The sequence below is a fragment of the Oryctolagus cuniculus genome, chromosome 15 (genome assembly GCF_051225735.1).
Source record: "Oryctolagus cuniculus isolate XC-2025 breed Fujian yellow rabbit chromosome 15, ASM5122573v1, whole genome shotgun sequence".
In the NCBI taxonomy this organism is placed as follows: domain Eukaryota; kingdom Metazoa; phylum Chordata; class Mammalia; order Lagomorpha; family Leporidae; genus Oryctolagus; species Oryctolagus cuniculus.
This window is the reverse complement of record NC_142881.1, coordinates 60,058,860-60,085,411: the sequence shown is the minus strand read 5'-3', so window position 1 is coordinate 60,085,411 and position 26,552 is coordinate 60,058,860. Positions and strand designations below refer to the sequence as shown.

The window sequence follows — 26,552 nt, the reverse complement described above, 5'->3', positions numbered from 1 at the left end:
GGTATTCCTTGTGCTGGTCATGCCAAATGTCTGCTATAGCCTGAGCTAGGCTAGGAAGAATCCAGGAGCTAAGAATTCAGTCTGGGTTTCCTGGATCACATTATCAGGAAGCTGGAACTGGAAGTAGATCTTGGACTTGAACCCAGGTACTCTAATATGAAATGTGAGTTTCCCAAGTGGTATCTTAACCACTGTATCAAATGCCTCCTTAGTTAACACTTTTAATATATATTTAAATTGTATATGTATTCAATATTAATTAATATATTTAAAGATTTATTTTGAAAGTTAGAGTTACATAGAAGGAGAGGCAGAGACAGAGAGAGAGGTCTTCCATCTGCTGGTTCACTGCTCAAATGGCCGCAATGGCTGGAACTGTACTGATCTGAAGCCAGGAGCCAGGAGCTTCTTCCAGGTCTTCCACATGGGTACAAGGGCCCAAGGACTTGGGCCATCTTCTACTGCTTTCCCAGGCCATAGCAGAGAGCTGGATTGGAAGAGGAGCAGCCGGGACTAGAACCAGCGCCCATATGGGATGCTGGCAATGCAGGGCTTTTCCCGCTACTGCACAGCACCGGCCCCCTGGCTTTGCTTTCTATTCCAGTTAAGTCATTAAAGGAAAATATGTGTCTTGTAATTATGAATTATGAATTATGTAATTATGAAATATTCTATCATAATTCTCCCCATCCAAGGTCACATCTTATGCAAGAGAGTGCTTCTTTAAAATGAACAAATCCTGTGGTGGGTGTTAGGATGTTGCTTGAGATACCCACATCTCATATCAGAGTGCATGGTTTCACATCCCAACTCCGTCTCCAATTCCAGCTTCCTGGTGGTGCACACTGTCAGAGGCAGCAGTGATAACTCAAGTGTTTGGGCCCTTGTCAACTACATGGGACCCTGGTAGAGTGTTAGGCTCCTGACTTCAGCCTGGCTCAGCCCCAGCTCTTGTGGGCATTTGGAGAATAAATGAGTGGGTTAAAGATCTTTCTTTCTGTCTCTGTCTCTGTCCACTTCTTAAAATAACTAAATAAAAATGAAAACTCCCCCAATTCATCAACCTTTCCCCCTTGGTACAGGGAAAGATCTGTTCCTGTGCTACTCTTTCTTCTGGATAGACCAGCCTTGAAAATCCTGCCTTAAATTCCTCAATAATCTCAGCAAAAACCAGGCTGTTATGTGACATTTGTTGAGACTGTGCTAAAAGTAGTAATGGAGACTTTGAATGCCAGAGCTTTTAAGTAACTAGTATGGACTGTTTTGGAAAACTAAGAGGCTTGGTATGTGAAAAACCAAAACTCTAAAAGAATTTAAGCAGATCATGACAGTGAAGAAAGGCTCCTGGGGGCTGGCATTGTGGCACAGCAAGGTTTTTGTTTTTTCGTTTTTTGACAGGCAGAGTTAGAGAGAAAGAGAGAGAAAGGCCTTCCTTTTTCCGTTGATTCACCCCCCAAGTGGCTGCCATGGCTGGTGTGTTATGGCCGCCGCGCTGCGCTGATCCGAAGCCAGGAGCCAGGTGCTTCCTCCTGGTCTCCCATGCAGGTGCGGGGCCCAAGGACCTGGGCCATCCTGCACTGCACTCCTGGGCCACAGCAGAGAGCTGGACTGGAAGAGGAGCAACTGGGACAGAATCCGGCGCCTGGACCGGGACTAGAACCCCGGGGTGCCGACGCTGCAGGCGGAGGATTAGCCTGGTGAGCCGCAGCACCAGCCGGCGCAGCAAGTTAAGCTGCCACTGCAACACTGGCATCCATATGGGCATGGGTTTGAGTTCCAGCTGCTCCACCTCTTCCAATTCAGCTCCCTGGTAATGCATCTGAGAAAGAAGCAGAAGGTGGGCCAAGTGCTTGGGCTTTTGTACCTACATTGGGAGACCTGGATAGAGTTCCAGCCTCCTGGCTTCAGTCTGGCCTAGCTCCAGCTGTTGATGGACATAAAGGGAGTGAACCAGCAGATGGAAATAAATATATATATGTGTGTGTGTGTGTATATATATTTATATATTTTTTAAAGCTCCTGGTTCTTGGAAAAAGTAATTTAGGAAAAAGATTATCCAGTTGTGCTTGATTTTTAAAATTGTTCTTTAGAATCTCTAAATGGGTTATGGGGGAGGCATTATGGTGCATTGGGTTAAGAATCTTCTTGGAATGCTTATAGCCCATATTAGAGTGCTGATTCATGTTTTGGCTTCTTAGCTTCCAATCCTTTTTCCTGCTTATGCATACTGGCAGGCAGTATGCATGGCTTAAGTGCTTAGATTCCTGCTTCTCACGTGAGAGACCAGGGTGGAGTTCTGAACTTACGGCTTCTGCCTGGCCCAGCTCTGGCTGTTGTGGGCATTTGGGGAGTGAAATAGCAGATGGAAGATTGCTCTCTGTCTCTCTGTATTGTTCTACCTTTCAAATAAACATTTAATATAAATATGTTATAAATTCATGTATACAGTGTTATAATAATACAAGAGGGTATATACAGTGAAAAGTAAATCTGTTGTGGTATGGTGGGTTAGGCTGCTGCCCATTACGCTGGTATTCCATGTGCGTACCTGTTCACATCCTGGCTGCTCTGTTTCCAATCCTTCTCCCTGCTAATGTACCTGGGGAGGCAATGGAGAATGGCCCAAGTACTTAGGCCCCTGCCACTCATATGGGAGACCCAGATGGAGTTCTGGCTCATGGCTTCAGCTTGCCACAGCCCCTGCTGCTGAAGCCATTTGGAGAGTGAACCAGCAGATGGAAGATCTCTGTGTTCTTCTCTGTAACTGTCTTTCAGATACATAAATAACTCTTTAAAAAGATTAAACTTTGGAGGCAGGTGTTTGGCCTGGTGGTTAAGGTGTCTATTTCGCTCATTGGAGTACCTGACTTCAATTACTGGCTCTTTGTCCTGACAGTCCAGACCCTAAGAGGCAATGATGTTGGGTCCCTGCCACTTGCATGGGAGGACTAGATTAGAGTTCCTGGTTCTGTGCTTTGGCTCTAGTCCAGCCCTGGCTTGTGTGGGCATTTTGGAACGAAATCAGAAGGGAGCTCTTGCTTTGTCTCATCAAATGAGAATTTTAAAAAATGAAAGAAAAAATATTTTATAAATTTGGAGATAATTTCAAATTTAGAGAAGAGTTGTAAGAGTGGTACAGGGGTCGGTGCTGTGGCACAGCGGGTTAAAGCCCTGGCCTGAGGTGCCCGGCATCCCATGTGGGCTAGTCTGGCTGCTCCTCTTCCAGTCCAGCTCTCTGCTGTGGCCCAGGAGGGCAGTGGAGGATGGCCCAAGTGCTTGGGCCCTGCACCCACGTGAGAGACCCAGAAGCAGCTCCTGGCTCTTGGCTTTGGATTGGCTCAGCTCCAGCGGTTATGGCCATCTTGGGGGTGAACCAGGGATGGAAGACCTCTCTCACTGTCTCTACCTCTACCTGTAACTCTGTCTTTCAAATAAATAAATCTTTAAAATAAAAAAAAGAGTGGTACTAAGAGCATTCATATACCCTTCACCCAGACTCACCAGTTAGCATATCTCCTCCTTTGCTCTGTTATTGGTGTTTTCTCCCTCTCCTTCCTTCTCCTTCCCCTCCTCTCTCTAGATTTTTTTTCTAATCCACCTGAGAGTAAATTGTATACATGATGGTCTCTTACCTCCAAGTGTGTGGTTGCCAAGAGGCAGAATTTTCTCTTAGTGAACTGCATATAACATTGATAGAATACTTTTCTCTGATAAACTTTGCACATTTCAGTGTTGTCAGTTGTCCACTGATGTCCTCTCTAGAATTCTTTTTTTCAGAGTAGGATCAGCCCTATGCCTTTAAAGTCTTGATCCATCTAGAGCCAGATTGCTGCAGTCATCGTCGCAGCTCCCGTTTCTGCCAGTCGCATGCGAGTCCCTGTTTCCCACCGCGATCCCTTAGCCGTCCTGTGTTAGGACTTCAGAGAGCCTTTTGCGAGGATAGCTTCCCATTGGGCAGCTGCAGTGTGTTGCTGTGGGTTTTGGCTATTAGCAGTAGCTACCACGAGCTTGCTGTTGTGCTTGAGACAAACAGTTTGAGAGCGCTGCGGTTGCCAGTGTCGTCCTCCCTGCTGACCTGGCTCACTCGGAGGCCTGCACAGCTCTGTTCTCTCCTGTTCCGGAAAGCCAGAGGCAGCAGAAATCTCGGAAAGTGAGAGCTTATTAAACGTGGTGTTGAAAGTATTGCAAAGTTACCATACAGTACATTTGTAGTATCCTAACATTGCCATGTTTATGAATGTGTTTAGGATGGAGCTGTTGTGAGCATCTTAGAAAAATGTCAAGTTATTTTTGAAATACTCATTGGAGAGTTTGGCAGTACTGAAGGAAGTGAACTCAGGTCTTCAGGGAGACAGGAATGGCAGTAACTTGTTCCAACATGGTGTAGAAGGGAGCATGGAATAAGAAGTTAGGTTCCACAGCTAAAGCTATATGTCCTTTTGAAGTTAGAAGTAATCTAACCTGTGGGCTCAGTTCCCTTGGCTGTAAAGTGGCGATGACAATGACAATGCCTGTCTCATAGAATTATGGTGAGGTATGAAGGTGTGTGTTCGCGGGAACCCCCTAGAGTCCTGCCTGGCCTGTAAGTCAGCGTGTTATAAGTATTCCTCATTACCTTCCTCTTCATACCCTAAAGCATTCTTACCATAAGCTCAGTACCTTGCGTTCATTGAAAACTGACTCTGAGAGGTGGTTATTTTTCTCTGCCATACAGATGAGGAAACAGATCTGATGGACAGTCAACACATGGGGTTACTGCAGAGTTAGCACACACAGCCAAGTATGGTCTGACGCACACACTGATGGGCTTCTCATCTCCTAGAGTAGTTATAAAGGTTGGGAAGCTTAAAGTAGGGGCCATCCTGGGAGTGTGAGTCTACTCGTATACAGCAGTTCTCCAGACATTTAAATTTTCTTTTATTTACTTGAAAGGTGTGAGGGTGGGGGATAGGTCACAGGCAGGCAGAGAAAAGTCCTGTCCACTGACTTACTCTCCAAATGCCCACACCAACTGGGGCTAGGCCAGACCAATCCGTATCTCCCACGTGGGTGGTAGGGACCCAACTACTTGAGCTGTCACCTGTTGCCACCCAGGGTGCATATTGCAGGAATCTGGAATCGGGAACCGAGCCAGAACTCAAACCCAGGCACTCCGATATGGGATGCAGGTGTCCTAAGGAGCATCTTTTTTCTTTAGTTATTTTAAAGATTCAAAGATTTATTTTTTTTATTTGAAAGGCAGATGTATATATATAGAGGTCTGTCTGCTGGTTCATTGTCCAAATACCACAATAGCCAGGGCAGTACCAGGCCGGTGATTGGAGCCTGGAACTCCATCTGGGACTCTCACGTGGGTTCAGGGGCCCAAGTACTTGGGCTGTCTTCTATTGCTTTCCCAAGTGCATTAGCAGAGAGCTGGGTTAGAAATGGAGCAGCCTGGACTCAAACTGGCGCTCTGATATAGGACGCCAGCCTTGAAGGCATTGGCTTAATCTGCTGTGCCACAATGCTGGGCCTCCAACTGGCATCTTTTTTTAAAGAAGATTTATTTATTTGAGAAGCAGTTATAGAGAGAGAGAGCTTCCATCCACTGGTTCACTTCTCAAATGGCCGCAAGGGCCAGAACTGGGCAGATCCAAAACCAGGAGCCAGGAACCAGGAGCTTTTTCCAGGTCTCCAGGTAGGTGCAGGGGTCTAAGCACTTGGGCCATCTTCAGCTGCTTTCCCAGGCCATCAGCAGAGAGCTGGATCAGAAGTAGAGCAGCCGGGACTGAACCAGCACCCATTTGGGATGCTGGCTCTGTAAGGGAAGGCTTTACCTACTGAGATGCAGTGTCAGCCCCCCAGGTGCCATCTTCATCACTAAGTCAAATTCCTGTTCCAATTGCCTTCCTTTTAAAAACTGTAGTACTCCCATTCTGTATCTGTGCTACATTTTGCTTATCCATTTGTTATCCAGTGGACACTTGAGTTTCTTGCTTGGACCTTGTCCTTCTCTCATGTGTACATTCTCATGTTTAATATCTACTTTTGGCAGGTACCGCTTAAATCTCAGTCAAGATGAAATAAAACAAGAAGTAGAGGAGTATCTTCCTTCATTTTCTAAGTGGGCTGGAGACTTCATGCATCAGAACACTGACTTCCCTCAGATGCAGCTCTCTCTGTAAGAAATGTATTTTCTTTATTTATTGTTCATAGGATCCCATCTTGTATGTTGAATCAAAGCTTTTTAAAGATTGAGCTATGATAATTGGCCTTTTCTTGTTTATTTTTAAATTATGGTCTTGACAATCAATGGAATAGAAATTTTATTTTCATTATAATAAAGCCATCTAATTTTTCTATGTAGACATTTTTAAAAATAATTAGTTTATAAATATTTTGGGGGGCCTACTCTGTTAGTATTGTATGGCTTGTGTTGTGTATTTAAATACTATGTTGGCCATTTAATGCCATTTGTCATTTTGCTTATTTTTCAGGTTTTTTAAAATTTGTTTAAAGTTTTATTTATTTGAAAGGCAAACTTTGGGGAAGGGGGCAGTGGTCGAGTTTCTGTCCATTGGTTCACTCTCCAAATGCCCACAATAGCATGGGCTGGGCCAGGCTGAGGCTAGGAACCAGGAACTCTATTTGGTCTCCCTCAGGGGTGACAGGAACTCAAGTACTTGAACCATTATCTGCTGCCTCCCAGGCACATTAGCAAGAAAGAAGCTGTATCAGAGCACAGAGTAGCTGAGATTTGAACCAGTGCTCTCTTATGAGATGTAGGTGTCTCAAGTGGTGCCTTACCCCTTATGCCACAGCGCTGGCCCCTCTACTTTATATTTTTAAGAATTTGACCACTTTAGATACCCCATATAAGTGGGATCATACAGTAGTTGTCTTCTTGTGGCTGGTTTATTTCACTTAGCATAGTATTTTCTTTTTTTATTTTACAACATTTAAATTTTTTCTCTGCCATAAAAAAATTATACCATTTTTTATTTTCAACAGTTGATTGATTTTGGGTGCGTGTTATTCCAGTGTTTAAGAACCAGCTCTGTTTCCTGACTTCCTGAGAGGCAGCAATAATTCAAATAATTGGGTCCCTGATCTCACAAGGTAGACCTGGCTTGTGTCACTGACCTCCCTGGGCTTGGAATCAGCCCTGCCCTTGAAAATTAGTGCATTTGGAGTGTGAAACAGTGATCAGGAGCTCTGTGTCTGTCTACATATACAAACTGGTTGTTTCTTCACAAACTCACCCTAGTAGAAGAGTTTCTTTGTTTTAATCAAAAGTTGCAGAGTGTTTTATCAATAATGTTTACGTTGATTACATGTTGAGATAATAATTCTTGGTCATTTTATATTAAATCAAGTACATTCTTAAAAGTAGCTGGCGCCGTGGCTCACTAGGCTAATCCTCCGCCTTGCGGTGCTGGCACACCGGGTTCTAGTCCCGGTCGGGGCGCCGGATTCTGTCCCGGTTGCCCCTCTTCCGGGCCAGCTCTCTGCTGTGGCCAGGGAGTGCAGTGGAGGATGGCCCAGGTGCTTGGGCCCTGCACCCCATGGGAGACCAGAAGTACCTGGCTCCTGCCTTCGGATCAGCGCGGTGCGCTGGCCGAAGCGCGCCGGCTGCGGCGGCCATTGGAGGGTGAACCAACAGCGAAAGGAAGACCTTTCTCTCTGTCTCTCTCTCTCACTGTCCACTCTGCCTGTCAAAAAAAAAAAAAAAAGAAAAAAAAAAAGTAATTCACAGGGCTGGCACTGTGGCATAGCATGTGAAGCCGCCGTCTGCAGTTCCAGCATCCCATATGGGTGCCGGTTTGAGTCCCAGCTGCTCCACTACTGATCCAGCTCTCTGCTATGGCCTGGGCAAGCAGTAGAAGATGGCCCAGATGTTTGGGTCCCTGCACCTGAGTAGGGAGACCTGGAAGAAGCTCCTGGCTTCTGGCTTCAGTTGGGTGCAGCTCTGGCTGCTGCGGCCATTGGGGAGTGAACCAGCAGATGGAAGACCTCTCTCTCTCTCTCTGCCTCTGCCTCTCTGTAATTCTGCCATTCAAATAAATAAGTAAATCTTTAAAAATTATATATAAAAAAGTAATTTGCATGTTTTACTTACTGAGAGGCGGGGACAGAGCAAGAGAGCTCCCATCTACCAGTTTACTCCCCAAATAGCATAGTATTTTCAGAGTTCATCTGTGCTACAGTGACAGGATTTCCTTTTTTTTTTTTTAAAGATTTATTTATTTATTTGAAAGGCAAAGTCACAGAGAAGCAGAGGTAGAGAGAGGTCTTCCATCAGCTGGTTTACTTCCCAGATGGCCACAACGGCCGGAGCTGGGCCGATCCAAAGCCAGGAGCTTCTTCCGGTTCTCCCATGTGGGTACAGGGGCCTGAGGACTTGGGCCATCTTTCACTGCTTTCCCAGACCATAGCAGAGAGCTGGATCGGAATTGGAGCAGCAGAGACTCAAACCAACTCTCACATGGGATGCTGGCACTGCAGGTGGTGATTTTACCCACTGTGCCACAGCACTGGCTTGGATTTCCTTTTTAAGAAGAAATAATAATCTGTTGAATGAGCAAGTGTATCTGTTTTGTTTATCCATTCATCCATGGATGGACATTTGTGTTACTTCTAACTCTTGGCTCTTGTAAAGAGTGCTGCTATGAATAAATTTGCAAATCTTATTTAAGAATCTACTTTCAAAACTTCTGGATATGTGCCTAGAATTGAGTTTGCTAGGTCAAATCATAGTTCTATTTTTAGTTTTTAGAGAAACCTCCATTCTAGCTTTGGAGCCATTGGACCATTTGACAGTCCCAGCAAGAGTGCACAAAGGCTCCAGTCTCTTCACATCCTTGCCACCATTTTTTTTTCTGAGTTTTTGATAATCGCAATTCTTTTCATATAAGATTTTCATTAGATATGGCTTTGCTTATGCTTACACAGTCTAAAAGTTTAAAATATAGCTGAGATTAATAAATATGAGATAGCTGTTGTCTGACTTTTTTCTGATCCTTTCAGCAGAATAGCTATAGCTGCTCTGAAAAATGAGTAAATCTTAATCATGTATAAGGATTAATTTTGTTGTTGTTAAAGATTTATTTGTTTGGGGCCAGCGCCGCGGCTCACTAGGCTAATCCTCCGCCTAGCGGCGCCGGCACACCGGGTTCTAGTCCCGGTCGGGGCGCCGGATTCTGTCCCGGTTGCCCCTCTTCCAGGCCAGCCCTCTGCTGTGGCCAGGGAGTGCAGTGGAGGATGGCCCAGGTGCTTGGGCCCTGCACCCCATGGGAGGCCAGGAAAAGCACCTGGCTCCTGGCTCCTGCCATCAGATCAGCGCGGTGCGCCGGCCGCAGCGCGCCGGCCGCGGCGGCCATTGGAGGGTGAACCAACGGCAAAGGAAGATCTTTCTCTCTCTCTCTCACTGTCCACTCTGCCTGTCAAAAAAAAAAAAAAAGATTTATTTGTTTGAAAAGCAGACTGAGAGAGGGCAAGAGAGCATGTGCGTGCACAAGAAGGATATCTCTTCTGTCTGCTGGTTGACTCCCAGGTGGCTTCAATGGCCAGGCTTGGCCTGGCTGCATTCAGGAGCCAGGAAGTGCATCTGAGTTTCCTACATGGGTGATAGGAACTCAAGTATTTGGGCCATCATCTGCTGCCTTCCATTCACATTAGCAGGACAGTGGCTCAGAAGCTGAGTAGCAGGACTTGAACTGGCACTATGATATGGGATGTGGGTATCCCAAGCAACTGCTTGAGCTGCTGGCACTGAAAGACCTGCCTTTGTATAATAATTTTCATTGTTGTTTCCATTTGTTCCAATTCTCTCAACACTTATTATATTCCCTTTTTTCTCCTTTCTTTGCACTTGGCTAGTTAAGATATTAACATCTGAACCTCCTTTATAATTAAAAAGCAATATTGAGTGCTTAATTTTAGATGTTGATAGAGGCCAAGATGGATTCACTTAATGATTAAGTAAAGAACATAATGGGGATGTGTACGTGTGGTCACGAGGTCCTTTGAAGATTGTTCTGTGATTGTGAGTGAAAAGTTAGGTGAAGAAGCCCAGTGCTTCATAGATGGTGGGCTGAGCACACGTGCTTACACAGTCTAATAAGGTATTACATGAAGGAACACATCCCTTGCTGTATAGGTGCAACACATTCAAGCCATTGCATATTAAATTGTGTAATAATTGTCAGAATACTCAAATTGATAATTGTGCCTCCAGCTGTCCACATAGTAATCTTGGCTTCAGGAAAGGTCTTGAGAAGATTGTAGTGGGAATGAACTGAAAAGCATAGATGATAAATATTAGCAAAGATTAAATTACATGAGAGCCTATAGAACCATGACACTTAAACTTGAGTGCACATGAGAATTGCTTAGGGGGTTTGTGAAGTAGATTGCTGGGCTTCATCCTTGCAGATTCTGCTTGAATCAGTCTGGAGAGGGAACCTTTGAATTTACATTTATATCAGGTTGCCAGGTGATGCTGATGTTACTGGTCCAGGGACTATACTTTGAGAATCATTGCAGGAAAGCTTTTTAATCCCCACATTTTCTGTGTGAGGTAGTCAGTCAAGACCAGCATATGTGTAATGAGCCAAATATTCTAATTGAGTATTTTGTGTTTTCTTTTTTAGGCCAAGCGATGGCAGTAATAATTCGACATGTCACATTGAAGTAATCAATTCATTGGATATTGAAGAAAGCATTTGGTCCCCTAGGTTCGGACTGAAGGGCAAAATAGATGTTACAGTTGGTGTGAAAATACATCGAGGTCATAAGACGAAATACAAGATAATGCCCTTGGAACTCAAGACTGGCAAAGAATCAAATTCTGTTGAACACCGTAGTCAGGTATACATTTTAAAAAAATAGTTACAATGGAGGTGTTTTGTTTTGTTTTTAATTTGAGAGAGTGAGAGCAAGTGAGCTAGCCAACTCCTGTCTGCTGGTTCACTCCCCAGAGCAACAGCAGGGGTAGGGCTGGGCTGGGTCAAACCTGGGAGCCGGGGACTCAGTCCAGATCTCCCAGATAGGTGGCAGGGAACCAGGCCCTTGAGCCGTCACTGTCACTCCGGAGTCTGCAATAGCATGATGCCAGAGCTGGGTAATGAACCCGGCCCTGCAGGGTGGGATGCGGAACCCTAACTGACATCTTCAACTGCGAGGCCAAACGCTCATTCTGAAGACGTTTTTTATATGTAACATTTACTTAGGGTACTTACGGATTCATTGGTGTAAGTTCGTTCTTTTATTTCTGACATTATATTGATTTTTTATCTGAGATAAAACAGTAGAACTGCCTCTTATCATTATAATAAGTTGAAGTTTAAAAAATCATCTATTAAATAAATATTCATCTTGGATAAACATAACAGTCTTCTCTTTCAAACTTATTTGAAATTTAGGGGCAGGTATTTGGCACAGTGGTTAGGATGCTGCTCGGGATGCCTGCATCCCATTTCGAAGTCCTGGTTTGAGTCCCAGCTACTCCATTCTGACCCAGCTTCCTGCTAATGGAGTCAGTAGATGATAGCTTTAATAGTTAGTTACATGCCTCCCACATGGGAGACCTGAATTGAGTTTTAGGCCCTTGGCTTTGGCTTGGCCCTGCCTTGGCTATTGAAGACTTTTTTGAAGTAAACCAGTAGATGAAGATCTCTCTTCTCTCTGTCTTTTTGCCTTTCAAATAAACTGAAAATAAAATAAGTAAAAATTACAAAATAATTTTGAAATTTATATGATAGTGACTTAACAGATCAAAGTAATTAATTAACACAGAGTTGCTTTTTGTTTTCTACTTATTTCTGTCCACTCCACCCATATCTACAGTGGCAATATGTGATCTGTTTTCACAGGAACTGAAATCTGTGAAGAGAAAACTCAAAGTAGTAGTATTTTATTTTTATGATATACTAAGGAAGTTATATGATGTAACAGCATAGCATTTGTGATAAAACACAAATGTATTCTTGCCTTTGAAATTTTGCCTGTTATTTGAGCAGATTTTATGTAAAATAAGGTTCAGATTTAAAGTATTGAATTGGATAATCAGTAGTAAAAAAAGATTTGCTAAATCTTTCTTGCCATTCTTAATTGTATACCAAACATTAAAGATTCTCATGAAAGCTTTGAAGTTTGAGAAAAAAAATAAGATAGCCTTCTTTTCTTTTTTTTCTTTTTCTTTCTTTTTTTTTTTTTTTTTTTTGACAGAGTGGACAGTGAGAGAGAGAGAGAGACAGAGAGAAAGGTCTTCCTTTTGCCCTTGGTTCACCCTCCAGTAGCCGCCGCGGCCAGCGCGCTGTGGCCGGCGCACTGCGCTGATTTGATGACAGGAGCCAGGTACTTATCCTGGTCTCCCATGGGGTGCAGGGCCCAAGCACTTGGGCCATCCTCCACTGCACTCCCGGGCCACAGCAGAGAGCTGGCCTGGAAGAGGGGCAACCGGGACAGAATCCAGCGCCCTGACCGGGACTAGAACCCGGTGTGCCGGTGTCGCAAGGTGGAGGATTAGCCTAGTGAGCCGCAGCGCCGGCCCAATAGCCTTCTTTTCTTAGCTATTGCTGGGTTATAGAGACACTGAACTTTTCACTTTAGTAATACACAAATGGCTGAAATTACAAAGTAATTATTTGGCTAGATTAAAGCCCTCTTCAAGAAGGAACGTTGTATCAAGATAGAAGAAAGGATGTTTATGAGATTGAAAATTTTACTTGACTTTATTTTAAGCACAAGTTTGGTGTCACTTTAGAATACTACTTGGAGGGAAATATAAAAGCATTTCAAGGTATAAGGTGATTTGGATTTGTGAATCCTTTTTCATTTAGTTTACTGTTCTAATATTTGCTATACCATCAAGGCAATGAATATTACTGCATTAAATTTTGTTCAGTAGGGATATCTTTTTTTAAAGATTTATTTATTCAAAAGTCAGAGTTACGCAGAGAGAGCAGAGGCAGAGAGAGAGAGAGAGAGAGAGAGAAAGAAAAGTCTTCTATCCGCTGGTTCACTCCAATTGGCTGCAACAGCTGGAGCTGTGCCAATCTGAAGCCAGGAGCTTCTTCCGAGTCTCCCATGTGGGTGCAGGGGCCCAAGGACTTGGGCCATCTTCTACTGCTTTCCCAGGCCATAGCAGAGAGCTGGATAGGAAGTGGAGCAGCCAGGATTAGAACCAGTGCCCATATGGGATGCCAGCACTGCAGGTGACTGCTTACCTTCTATGCCACAGTGCTGGCCCCTTGTTCAGTTGGAACTTTGTCTTCCCCAGAAGAGAAGCTACAAAAGGAACTTTAAAGGAAAAAAAAAATAGTAATTCTTATATTGGGGAAAATGAAAAATTTTCTGGTGCAAGGTTCAAACAGAAATGTTGGGTTTGGGGGCCAGCCTCGTATAATGGGTTAAGCTGCTACCTGTAATGCTGGCATCCCACATGGGTACTGGTCAAGTCCCAGCTGCTCCACTTCCCATGCTGCTACCTACTAGTGCACCTAGGAAAGCAGCAGAGGATGGACTGGGTGCTTGGGCCCCTGCATCCACATGGGAGACCAGGATGAAGCTCCTCGAATTGGCATCTGGCATAATAGTTAAAAAACTTGTTAAGATGCAGGTCCCACATTTTTGTGCCTGGGTTCAATTCTTGGCTCTGGCTCCTGATTTCCAGCTTCTCAGCAAAACAGACCCTGGAAAGCAGCAGGTGTTGGCTTAAGTAATTGGGTCCCTGCCACCTACACAGGATACCTGTATTGAGTTCCAAGCTTCTGACTTCGGCCCCAGCCGAGCCCCAGCCTTTCTGGACACTTGAGGAATGAACCACTGGATGGAAACTCTCTTTCTCTCTGCTTCAAATAAATAAGTGAGTAAATAAGTAAATTTATGTTGCAGATAATGCTGTCTGCCTCCTATGTGTTAATCATATTTTAACTGCACTTTACAAAGCCGGAGTATAATTATAGTCTGACATCTTTATGCATGCTGATTTTGTGATTTTAAACACTGGGCCTTCTTAAATCGTTTAATCTTCGAATCTTGGAGATCTGGAAAACAAGTGAACTTGTCCTTATTTTGTATATGAGTCCACCTAAATGATTTGCTCTTGCTGTTAAAGCTTTCTGTTAAACTAAAGGGATTTTTTTCTTTCTTTCTTAATTTGAAAGACAGACAAATACATATGCAGACACAAACACACACTGAGTGATCTTTTATCCGCTGATTCACTCTCCAAATGCCCACTCAGTCAGGGCTGGCCAAAGCTGGCAGCTCAGAACTCAGGATAGCTTTTCCGTGTGATTGGCAGGGACCCAAGTACTTGGCCATCCTCCTGCTGCCTCCCAGAGTGCACATGATTAGGAAACGAATCCGAACTGAAACTGGGACTCCAACATGGAATGTTAGCAGCCCACGTGATAATTTAACTGCTGTGACAGATGCTCATCTCTAAAGGACTTTTTTTTCTTTTTTTTTTTTTTACATATTTTTTTAAATTTTATATTTATTTTATTTTATTTAATGAACATAAATTTCCAAAGTACAGCTTATGGATTACAATAGCTTCCCCCCCATAACTTCCCTCCCACCCACAATGCTCCCCTCTCCCACTCCCTCTTCCCTTCCCTTCACATCAAGATTAATTTTCAATTATCTTTATATACAGAAGATCAATTTAGCATATATTAAAGATTTCAACAGTTTGCACCCACACAGAAACACAAAGTGTAAAATACTATTTGAGTACTAGTTATAGCATTAATTAAACACCTAAGAGTAATTGTGTATTAATTACAGAGTTCAACCAATAGTTTTAAGTAGAACATAAAAAATACTAAAAGGGTAAAGTATTAAGTTCTTTTTTTTTTCTTTTTTTTGTTATATAGTTTTTTTTTATTATTTAATAAATGTGAATTTACAAAGTGCAACTTTTGTATTGTTGTGGCTCCCCCCCCAACCTCCCTCCCTCCCGTGGTCTTCCCCTCTCCCACTCCCTCTCCCATCCCGCCCTTCATCGAGTTTCATTTTCAATTACCTTCATATACTGAAGATCAACTTAGTATATATTAAGCAAGGATTTCAACAGGCTGTACTCACACTACCGCACAAGGTATAGGGTATTGTTCGACTAGTAGTGTTGTTTTTAAGTTTCATAGTAAAACATATTAAGGACAGAGATCCTATGTGGGGAGCATGTACCCAGTGACTCCCGTTGTTGATTTAACAATTGGCACTCTTATTTATGAGGTTAGCAATCACCCGAGACTCTTGCTATGGGCTGTCTAGGCTATGAAGCCCCTTGAGTTCACCAACTCTGAACTTGTTTAGTCAAGGCCGTATCACAGTGGAGGTTCCTTCCTCCCTTCAGAGAAAGGCGCCTCTCTCCTTGATGGCCTGTTTTTTTAAGTATTTTTAAAAGATTTATGGGGCTGGTGCTGTGGCGCACTAGGTTAATCCTCTACCTGCAGTGCTGGCATCCCATGTGGGCGCCGGGTTCTAGTCCTGGTTGCTCCTCTTCCAGTCTAGCTCTCTGCTGTGGCCCGGAAGGGCAGTGGAGGATGGCCCAAGTGTTTGGGCCCCTGCACCCGTGTGGGAGACTGGGGGCGGGGCGGAGGCACCTGGCTCCTGGCTTTGGATTGGCATAGCTCCGGCCATTGCGGCCATTTGGGGAGTGAACCAGCAGACGGAAGACCTTTCTCTCTGTCTCTCTCTCTCTCACTGTCTGTAACTCTACCTGTCAAATGAATAAATAAAAATCTAAAAAAAAAAAAAAAAGATTCATTTATTCATTTGAAAGGCAGGGTTACAGAGAGAGAAGGAAAGACTGCTGGTTCATTCCCCAAATGGCCACAACAGCCAGGACTGAGCCATGCCAAAACCAGGAGCCTGGAGCTTCTTCTCGGTCTCCCACCTGGATGCGAGGGACCAAGGGGTTGGGCCATCTTCTGTTGCTTTTCCAGGCACATTAGGAAGGAGCTGGATTGGAATTGGAGCATCCAGGCCTTGAACCTGCATCCATATGGGATGTTGACACTGCAGGAGGCAGCTTAACCTGCTATTCCCCAACACTTTTCCCAGAGGGGCTATTTTCTAACATCTGAGTTTTTCTGAAAGAGCATTAGTAAACTTAAAGTAGTTAATGATGCATCATACTTTGGAAAAATAGCACACTCTATAGATTTATTTGTCTCAGTAGCTATCATGTAAATGCTAAACTTTTTAGTGTTTTAAATAGTAAAAATAGTGTCTAAAGACCATTGACTTAAATGTCAAACATAATTTGATTAATTTCTCTCCTTAATTTATTGGAAATCTAAATATTTGCTATGTAAGAGAGATTCACTATATTTCATTTTTATCTTAAGTAAAACCAGGCAGCATGAACTGTGGTTGTTTTGTAGAAGTTGAATGTTTGACATCAGTTTTGTTGTGTTACCTTCACCAGTTCGGTTCATGTTATTTTCAAAATGAAAATAGGTTCATTTTCCTTTTTATTATAAAATTATGTGTTGATTGCAAGACAATGTAAGGAAGTAAAGAGACCCGTGGTTTGGCTTAACAGTGTGTTCAATGTCTGTGCAGGTTGTTCTGTATACACTGCTCAGCCAAGAGAGAAGAGCTGACCCCGAGGCTGGCTTGCTTCTGTACCTCAGGACCGGTCAGATGTACCCTGTGCCTGCCAACCACCTAGACAAAAGAGGTTGAGCTGTTTTTTTTCCATTTTACTTCCCTAGTTCACTTCCTCCTACTTTAACTTTCACAGTATCTTTGCAGGGAAATAAAATCAAGGAGAAGTTTCTTTTGATGTGAGAATTTTTGAAATCCAGGCATATAAGGGGTCTTCAGAATGTTAATGGAAAAATATGTATTTTTTAAGAATTATGCATGGATTTCAAAAATTTTTGCATCAAAATAAATGTCTCCTTTCCTTCCATTTTCCATGAAATTATAGAGCTGTCTTCATGTTTATACTTACAGTTTGCTTGCTGCACTTGCTAGGTCTACTACAGGTTGTAATTTGTAGTTGTGGTAGTTTTTTTTTTTTTTTTTAAAGATTTATTTTATTTATTTGAAAGGTAGAGTCACAGAGAGAGGTAGAGACAGAGAGAGAGGTCTTCCCTCCGCTGGTTCACTCCCCAGTTGGCCGCAATGGCTGGAGTTGCACCAATTCAGAGCCAGGAGCTTCTTCCGGGTCTCCTGCTTGGGTGCAGGGGCCTAAGGACTTGAGCCATCTTTTACTGCTTTCCCAAGCCATAGCACAGAGCTGGATCAGAAGAGGAGCAGCCAGGACTAGAACGGCACACATATGGAATGCCAGTGCTTCAGGTCAGGGCTTTAACCTGCTGCACCACAGTGCTGGCCCCCAGTTGTGGTAGTTTTTAAAAGGAAGTTGATGTTAACTCATCTTTAAAAATTTTATGACTTGAAACTTTCTTTTGAAATTCTTATTTTAGAGATAATCTAGATAGCTCTGTTTATTCTCAGCATCTAGTCAATAAAATATCAACATCACAGTACTTCCAGTACTTTGACATATGTAGTTATTTAAAGAAGCTGTTCAAGTGAACACAAGTTAGAGCTAATACATTACAGTGGTTATTCTACTATGGTGGGGAAAATGTGTTCCCTAATTTTTTAATTCAGTTTAAATCTGGAGGTTTTACTTTTATAGTTTAAGAAGATACATGGTATACTTTATTAGATTCTTAAAAAAACACCTTTTTTTTTCCATAGAATTATTAAAGCTAAGAAACCAGATGGCCTTCTCTTTGTTTCACCGTATTAGCAAATCTGCTACTGGAAATGATAAGACACAACTTGCTTCTTTGCCACAAATAATTGAGGAGGAGAAAATCTGCAAATATTGTTCCCAAGTGGGTACCTGTGCTCTTTATAGCAGGTAAATGCAAGAGCATTATTTCCGAAAGTACAGTTGAATGTGGATTGACGCACTATGATTCAACATTGACTGTGGGCCTTGGCTTTTATGATTATACACACAAAGAGAAACAGATTTATTTCTCACTTTTTTTTAAAGATTTATTTATTATTTATTTGAAAGGCAGAGTTAGAGGCAGAGGCGGGGGGCGGGGGGCGTCTTCCATCTGCTGGTTCACTCCCCAGATGGCCACAATGGCTGAGGCTGCACTGATTTGAAGCCAGGAGCCAGGAACTTTTTCCCAGTCTCCCACGTGGGTGCAGGGGCCCAAGGACTTGGGCCAACTTCTACAGCTTTCCCATGCCATAGCAGAGAGCTGGACTGGAAGTGGAGCAGCTAAGACTCGAACCGGCACACATATGGGATGCCGGCACAGCAGGCAGTGGCTTTACCCACCACGCTGGATCGCTGGTCCCTAGATTTATTTCTCTTCTGCTGGTTTATTCCCCAAATGCCCACAATATCCAGGGCTGGGCCAGTCCCAAGGCGGAAGGCGGGAACTTCTTCTATTTTTTAAAGATTTATTAATTTATTTGAAAAGTAGAGTTACAGAGAGGCAGAGAGAGAGAAAGAAACAGAGTTCTTCCATCCACTGATTCACTCCCCAAATGGCTGCAGTGGCTGGAACTGGGCCGATCTGAAGCAGGGAGCCTAGAAGTTTCCTCCAGATCTCCCACACAGGAGCAGGAGCCCAAGGAATTGGGTCATCTTCCACTGCCTTCCCAGGCCATAGCTGAGAGCTGGATCAGAAGTAGAGCTGGATTGAAAGTAGAGCAGCCAGGACTTGAACCCATGCCCATATGGGATGCTTGCACTGCAGGTGGCTGCTTTTACTGCTGTGTCACAGCACCAATTGTCGACAGTGACTTCATCTGGATCTCCTGTGAGTGCAGGGGCCTATGTACTTGATCTGCTGCCTCCAGGCAATAAGCAGGAAGGTGAAATCACAAGTGGAACTGGGCCTTGGGTCCTGGTACTTGGATATGGGATGTGGGCATTCTAAGTAGTGTTTCCTCTCTCTTTTTCTTTGTCTCTCTTTTTTCTTTTTCTCTTTCTTTCTTTCTCTCTCTCTCTCTCTCTCTCTCTCTCTTTCTTACTCTCTTTCTCTCCTTCTGTTTTTTTAGATTTTATTTATTTCTTTGAAATGCAGAGTAACTAAGAGGCAGAGAAAGAGATTTTTCATTTTCTGATTTACTCCCCAAACTGTGGCTGGGGCTGGGCCAGGCCAAAGCCAGAAGTCTGGAATTCCATCCTGGGCCATCTTCAATTACTTTTCCAGGTGCATTAGCAGGGAGCTGGATCAGAAGTGGAGCTGGGATGCTGGTGTTACAGGTGGTGGCTTAACCTACTGTGCCACAATGCTAGCCCCCTTAAGTGGTATCTTAAACAATGTACCAGACCCCAAGCCCTATTTTTCTTTTGTGTTTCCCTTTGTGTGTTGTATTTCTAAGATTAAGAGAATAGAAAAAACACAAGAACTAAGTTAGTTTATATTTTCTAACAAGCTTATTTCCTTGGAAAATAATAGAATGGTTTAAAACTTTCTCCAGAAATATATATTTTATTCTTGATGCATATAATTTTTGTGGAATAAAAGAATTTTAGGACATATGTAATCTGGTTAAGAAATACGTGTAGGCATTTTAAATACCATACAAATTTCCTTAAATGATAGTTCAAGAAGTCTTCCATGTCTTTGTTGCTGTTTTAATCTTGGGCCTTTTGTAGTTAGATATAGGGAAGTTGGGTCATCCAGATGGATGGTTTGATATGATTCAACAGGAGACTGTCCTGTTGATATACGGCTGTTTTTCTTTTTCTTTTCTTTTCTTTTCTTTTTTTTTTTTTTTTGACAGGCAGAGTTAGACAATGAGAGAGAAAGACAGAGAGAAAGGTCTTCGTTCCGTTGGTTCACCCCACAAATGGCTGCTACTGCTGGCGTGCTGCGCCAATCCGAAGCCAGGAGCCAGGTGCTTCCTCCTGGTCTCCCATGCAGGTGCAGGGCTCAAGGACTTGGGCCATCCTCCACTGCCTTCCCGGGCCACAGCAGAGAGCTGGCCTGGAAGAGGAGCAACCGGGACAGAATCTGGCGCCCCAGCCAGGAGTAGAACCCTGGGTGCCGGCGCCGCAGGCAGAGGATTAGCCTAGTGAGCCGTGGTGCTGGCCAATATGGCTGTTTTTCTACAAATGGCAAGTTTATTAGCTGTCATGTGGTCATAGGTCAGTGAAAGTTTTGAAGGACACAAAGAAGTGACTAAATGTAAATATAGACTAGGAAACAAAGCAGGATCAGAGCTGAAGTTCTAATTCAGTTTGAAAATTCACATCAAGTGCTTTTATACTATTACAAGTATTATACAAACTTTCCTTATGGCAGGGGACTGACACCCAGGGGAGTTCAGGGCCTATAGTCCAAGCACATTTCTTTGAACTCTTTATTTCCAGCATTTGTCTTATATTTGTTTCAATATGTAAATGTTTTAAGTTAGTATTAACCAAAATTTTAAGTTGAGATAATAATTCTTTCTGTGCTTATGTTAACTTGCTTATGTCACAGAGCTTGTGGTAGTAAAAGGCCTACCTTGCTGTGTGTTGGAATGAGGACTAGACTACACCAGAATGAGGTTGTCATTTGGGGGATAGTCACTGGAGGCAAAATAATGCAGTATGGGATTTCTTACATATTTTTGTTTGGTAAAAAGCCATATGGCTTATTCAACATTGACATGCCTTTTAAGAGAAATTAGTGGCTGTGAATTTGAGTTGTGTTAATTATCATGTGTATGTACTTGTTTTAGAAACACCTCATTTCATAGCCAGCCATTGAAGTTTTTTAAGTGCTTCTCTAACTAGGATCTTCCTGTTTAGAGCAGTTGAACAACAGATGGATGACAGTTCCATCCCAATTGTCATGGTGCCCAGAATAAAAGAAGAAACCCAACATCTGAAGCCTACACACTTAGAGTATTTCAGACTTTGGTGTCTAATGTTAACCCTGGAGTCGCAATCAAAAGAGAATAGAAAGAATCACCAGAATATCTGGCTAATGCCTGCCTCAGAAATGTAAGTGATCTGTTTAATATGTGCAATGAAATTTCAGTAGTTTGAGTTAACTGGCATGATGGCATTTGAAATTCATGACAAATACAAGTTTTTTTTTTTTTTAATATTTATTTATTTATTTGAAAGTCAGAGTTACACGGAGAAGGAAGGGTAGAGAGAGAGGTCTTCCATCCACTGGTTCACTCCCTAGTTGGCCAAAGGATTGGAGCTGCACCAATCCAAAGCTAGGAGCAGGTGCCAGGGGCCCAAGGACTTGGGACATCTTATACTGTTTTCCCTGGCCATAGCAGAGAGCTGGATAGGAAGTGGAGGAGCTGGGACTCGAACTGGCACCCATACGGATGCCAATACTGCAGGTGGCAGCTTTACCCCCTATGCCACAGCTCCGGCCCTGACAAATATAAATTTTATAGCATGGTAAAGGTAAGTGATTTCATTCATTCATGACAACTCCAGATGGTTATTGGTGAATTGTTTCTATATGCAGCAGCATCTCTACATAAGCTGTGATGTTGCAGTCAGTGTTATAAGTATTTTTTTTTAAATTTATTAATTTATTTGAGAGGTAGAGTTACAGACAAAGAGAGCGAGAGAGATGAGAGAAAGGTCTTCCATCAGCTGATTCACTCCCCAAATGGCCTAAATGGCAGGAGCTGGGCTGATTCAAAGCCAGCAACTTCTTCTGGATCTCCCACAGTGAGTGCAGGGGCCCAAGTGCTTGGGCCATCCTCTGTTGTTTTCCCAGGCCATTGCAGAGAGCTGCATCAAAAGAGAGAACAGCTGGGGCACAAACTGGCGTCCATATGGGATGCCAGTGCCACAGATGGAGGCTTAGCCCACTACGGCACAGTGCCGGCCCCAGTAATTCATTTTCTTTTTTCTTTCTTTTTTTTTTAAAGATTTATTTTATTTATTTGAAAGAGTTACAGAGAGAGAGGTAGAGCCAGAGAGAAAGAAAGGTCTTCCATTTGCTGGTTCAGTCCCCAAACGACCACAACAGCCAGAGTTGTGCGGATTCAAAACTAGGAGCCAAGAACTTCTGCTGTTCTCCCATGTGGGTACAAGGGCCCAAGGACTTAGGCCATCTTCTACTATTTTCCCAGGCCATTGCAGAGAGCTGGATGGTAAGTGCAGCAGCCGGGACTTGAACTGGCACCCATATGGGATGCCAGACCTGCAGGCTGGGGCTTTAACTCGCTTCGCCACAGTGCTGGCTCTGTAATGTATTTTCAATAGATAAAATATGCCTCAAGGGGGCCAGTGCTATGGTGTAGTAGGTATAGCCACTTCCTATAGTGCTGACACCCTATATGAGTGCCGATTCAATTCCCATCCAGCTCTCTGCTATGGCCTGGGAAAGCAATAGAGGATGGCCCAAGTCTTGGGCCCCTGTACCTGTTTGGGAGACCTGGCAGAAGCTCCTGGCTCCTGGCTTCAGATTGGCATAGCCCCGGCCGTTGTGATGGTCTGGGGAGTGACAGCAAATGGAAGACCTCTCTTTCTGCCTCTGCCTCTCTGTAACTCTGCCATTCAAACAAATAAGTAAATCTTTAAAAAGAAATATGCCTTGAGGCTGGCGCTGTGGCACAGCAGGTTAAAGCTGCCGTCTTCAGCACTAGCATCCCATATGGGCACCAGTTTGAGTCCTGGCTGCTCTACTTCGGATCCAGCTCTCTGCTATGGCCTGGCAAAGCAGTAGAAGATGGCCAAAGTGCTTGGGCGCCTGCATCTGCATGGGAGACCTGGAAGAAGCTCGTTGCTCCTGGCTTTGCATCAGCTCAGCTCTGACCATTGTGGTCATCTGGGGAGTGAACCAGTAGATGGAAGACCTCTCTCTGGCTCTACCTCTTTCTGTAACTCTGTCTCTCAAATTAAAAAAAAAAAAGCCTCAAGAAATCTTACTTTAAATATTATTAGTAACTTTTTTTTATCAGTGATAGCCATGTAAACTTGATAATATTTTAAGATGAATTTTTATTTATTGTAGAGAACAAATTAACCGGCTTTTAAAATTAATTAATTTGAAAAGCAGACAGAGAAAGATCTCCTGTCTGCTGGTTCATTCCCTTATTGGCTACTACAGCTAAGGCTGGGCCAGCCTGAAGTTGGGACCCTGGAAGTCAGTCCAGGGCTCCCACATGAATGACATTTTTCGAAGTATTTGAGCTGTCACTTTTTTTTCCTCCCGGGATCTGCACTAGCAGGAAGCTGGATTGGAAACAAAGCTGAGGCTGGTGCCGCGGCTCACTAGGCTAATCTTCCGCCTGTGGCGCCGGCACACCGGGTTCTAGTCCCAGTCGGGGCGCTGGATTCTGTCCCGGTTGTCCCTCTTCCAGGCCAGCTCTCTGCTGTGGCCAGGGAGTGCAGTGGAGGATGGCCCAAGTGCTTGGGTCCTGCACCCACATGGGAGACCAGGAGAAGCACCTGGCTCCTGGCTTCGGATCAGCGCGCCAGCCACAGCAGCCATTGGGGGGTGAACCAACAGAAGAGGAAGAACTTTCTGTCTCTGTCCACTCTGCCTGTCAAAAATAAAACTAAATAAAAAATAAATTAAAAAAAGGAAACAAAGCTGAGACTCAATCTCAGGGACTCTGTTATGAGATGAGAGCATCCCAACTAGCAGCACAGCACAGAGCTGGACTGGAAGAGGAGCAACCAGGACTAGAACCCAGTTAGCACATGGGATGCCGGTGCCGCAGGTGGAGGATCAACCAAGTGAGACACGGCGCTGGCCCCAATAGAGTGAATGTTTCCTAGGCATTGCTAATGCTAAGACTTTGCTGTAAATTGTGGAAAATTGAAAAGCGGACAGACTCATCATTAGCGTTCATGTTCAGGGGTCAGTTAAGACACGTAAATTGTGGGAAAATGCAAATACTGTACTTACCATAAGATGTCTTTCTTTATCCTTCATAGGGAGGAGAGTGGCAACTGCATTGGCAACCTGATTAGACGAGAAAATGTAACAAGAGTGTGTGATGGACAGTATTTACATAACTTCCAGCGGAAAAATGGTGCCATGCCTATCACAAATCTAATGGCAGGTGACAGAATTATTTTAAGTGGAGAAGAGAGAACACTGTTTGCTTTGTCCAGGGGGTATGTGAAGGAGATTAACCTGACGACAGTAACCTGTTTGTTAGACAGGTAATGAAACTACTTTTTTTGGGTCATAGCTGTATCAATCTAATTGGCAGCATACAACTCATATAGTTGGTTTTCTAAGTATGCACAGTATTGTCCAACCATCACCACAATCCATTTTAGACTAATTTTTTCACCCCAGAAAGAAACCTGTACCCTACAGTGGTCACTTCTCATTTTCTTTCAACTCCTCTGTTGCCTTGGCAACCATTAATCCACTTTCTGCATTTATAGATTTACCTGTTTTAAACAGTTCATGTAAATGAAGTCATACAATTTGTGTTCTTTGGTGATCCGCTTCTTTCACTTTGTATTGTTTTTGAGGTACATCTTTGTGTTACAGCATTTATTGGTATTTTATTCTTTGTTTGGAAACATTGAGATAAAATTCACATAAACTCACATAAAACTGACATTTATCCATTTTAAAGCATATTACTGAGTGCCATTTTCATCTCCCTAAAAGGGAACCTCATACCCACTAAGCAGTCACTTCTATTCTCTCATCCTTGTAGCCCCTGGCAACCACTAATCTGCTTTCTGTCTCTATGGATTTATCCACTTTGGATATGTGATAGAAGTAGAATCCTGTACTCTGTGGCTTGGCTTGGCTTGGCTTGGCTTGGCTTGGCTTGGCTTGGCTTGGCTTTGCTTTGCTTTGCTTTCTTTCTTTCTTTCTTTCTTTCTTTTTTTTTTTTTTTGGCCTGACGTCTTCAAATAAGCGAAATATTGATAAGATTGGCATGTGACCTCATCTCTGTGGCTGGTAATGCTCCATTCTGTAGATAAGACCTCACTGTGCTCATCCATGTGCCAGCTGATGGACATTTCCACTTTTTTCCTGTTAGGAGTAATGTTGTGAACCTTTACATGTAAATTTTTATGTGGACATTTCCAATCTCCTCTGTGTTGAGCTGGGAGTGGAATCGCTGGGTCTTGTGCTAATGTCTTGTTTCACAATTTGAGGACCCAGCAAATTGCTAAACTTTTGTTTAGTACATTATATTCCGTAGTGCTAATGTGGACAAAATCTTATCTGATTCTTTTTTAAAAATATCTATTTATTTGAAAGGCACAGTTCCAGAGCGAGTAAGAAATCTTTCATCTGCTGGTTCACTCCCCAGATGGCTGCAACAGCAAGGCCTGGGCCAGACTGAAGCTGGGGCCAGGAGGTTCTTCCTGATCTCCCACGAGTGACAGGGACCCAAGTACTTGGGCGATCTTCTGCTGCTTTTCCTAGATCATTAGCAGGAAGATGGATTGGAAGTGGAGCAATTGGGACACACACTGGCACCCATTGAGATGCCAGTGTCACAGGCTTTACCTACTGTGCCACAACACTGTCCCAAATCTTAACTAACAACTGCCCATAACAGAATAGATACTCCCTGTGGTCAGTGAAAGACTCCTTCCTTCCTTCCTTCCTCCCTTCCCTTCCCTTCCCTTCCTCCCTTCCTCCCTTCCTCCCTTCCTCCCTTCCTCCCTTCCCTCCTTCCCTCCTTCCCTCCTTCCCTCCTTCCTTCCCTCCTTCCTTCCCTCCTTCCTTCCCTCCTTCCTTCCTCCCTCCTCCCTCCCTCCCTCCCTCCCTCCCTCCCTCCCTTCCTTCCTTCCTTCCTTCCTTCCTTCCTTCCTTCCTTCCTTCCTTCCTTCCTTCCGACAGGCAGATTGGACATTGAGAGAAACAGAGAGAAAGGTCTTCCTTTGCCGTTGGTTCACCCTCCAATGGCGGCCACAGCCGGCGCGCTGCGGCCGGCGCACCGTGCTGATCCGATGGCAGGAGCCAGGTGTTTCTCCTGCTCTCCCATGGGGTGCAGGACCCAAGCACTTGAGCCATCCTCCACTGCACTCCCGGGCCACAGCAGAGAGCTGGCCTGGAAGAGGGGCAACCGGGACAGAATCCAGCGCCCCGACCAGGACTAGAACCCGGTGTGCCGGCGCCGCTAGGCGGAGGATTAGCCTACTGAGCCGCAGCGCCGGCCTAGAAGACTTATTTCTCCCTAGCATTCTGACCCTCCCCATTCCTTTTTAAAAAAAGTACTTTTTTTTCTATTAATCACTGCTATGCATTTTATTTCAGTTTAAGTGAATAGAATTTAGAAATCTGTCTTGGCTATTATCTGTATTCCTTCTTCATTCTGGCCAAGGCTTTCTTGTAGTTAATTCAGGCCATCTCTTTTTTTTTTTTTTTCTTTTTTTTTTTTTTAAGATTTATTTATTGATTTGAAAGGCAGTTACCAAGCGGTAGAGGCAGAGAGAGAGAGGTTCCCCCATCTGCTGATTCACTCCCCAAATGGCTGCAACAGCCAGAGCTGGGTTTATCCGAAGCCAGTGGAGCAGGGTCCAGCACCTTGGCGTAGTGGGTGAAGCTGCCACCTGCAGCACCAGCATCCCATATGGCTGCCGGTTTGAGTCCTGGCTGCTCCAC

At 43.9% G+C, this 26,552-nt stretch overlaps 1 protein-coding gene across 1 annotated transcript in view; it reads left to right on the top strand.

Moving 5' to 3' along the window:
• DNA2 (DNA replication helicase/nuclease 2) overlaps window positions 1-26,552 on the top strand; it is a 57,618-nt gene that overhangs the window by 9,861 nt on the left and 21,205 nt on the right. The window contains exons 5-10 of the mRNA XM_089314949.1: window positions 6,038-6,163; window positions 10,635-10,851; window positions 16,564-16,681; window positions 17,716-17,881; window positions 20,789-20,983; window positions 23,900-24,130. Of these exons, the coding sequence (XP_089171075.1) occupies window positions 6,038-6,163; window positions 10,635-10,851; window positions 16,564-16,681; window positions 17,716-17,881; window positions 20,789-20,983; window positions 23,900-24,130 (1,053 nt within the window). The remainder of the gene's footprint in view (window positions 1-6,037; window positions 6,164-10,634; window positions 10,852-16,563; window positions 16,682-17,715; window positions 17,882-20,788; window positions 20,984-23,899; window positions 24,131-26,552) is intronic.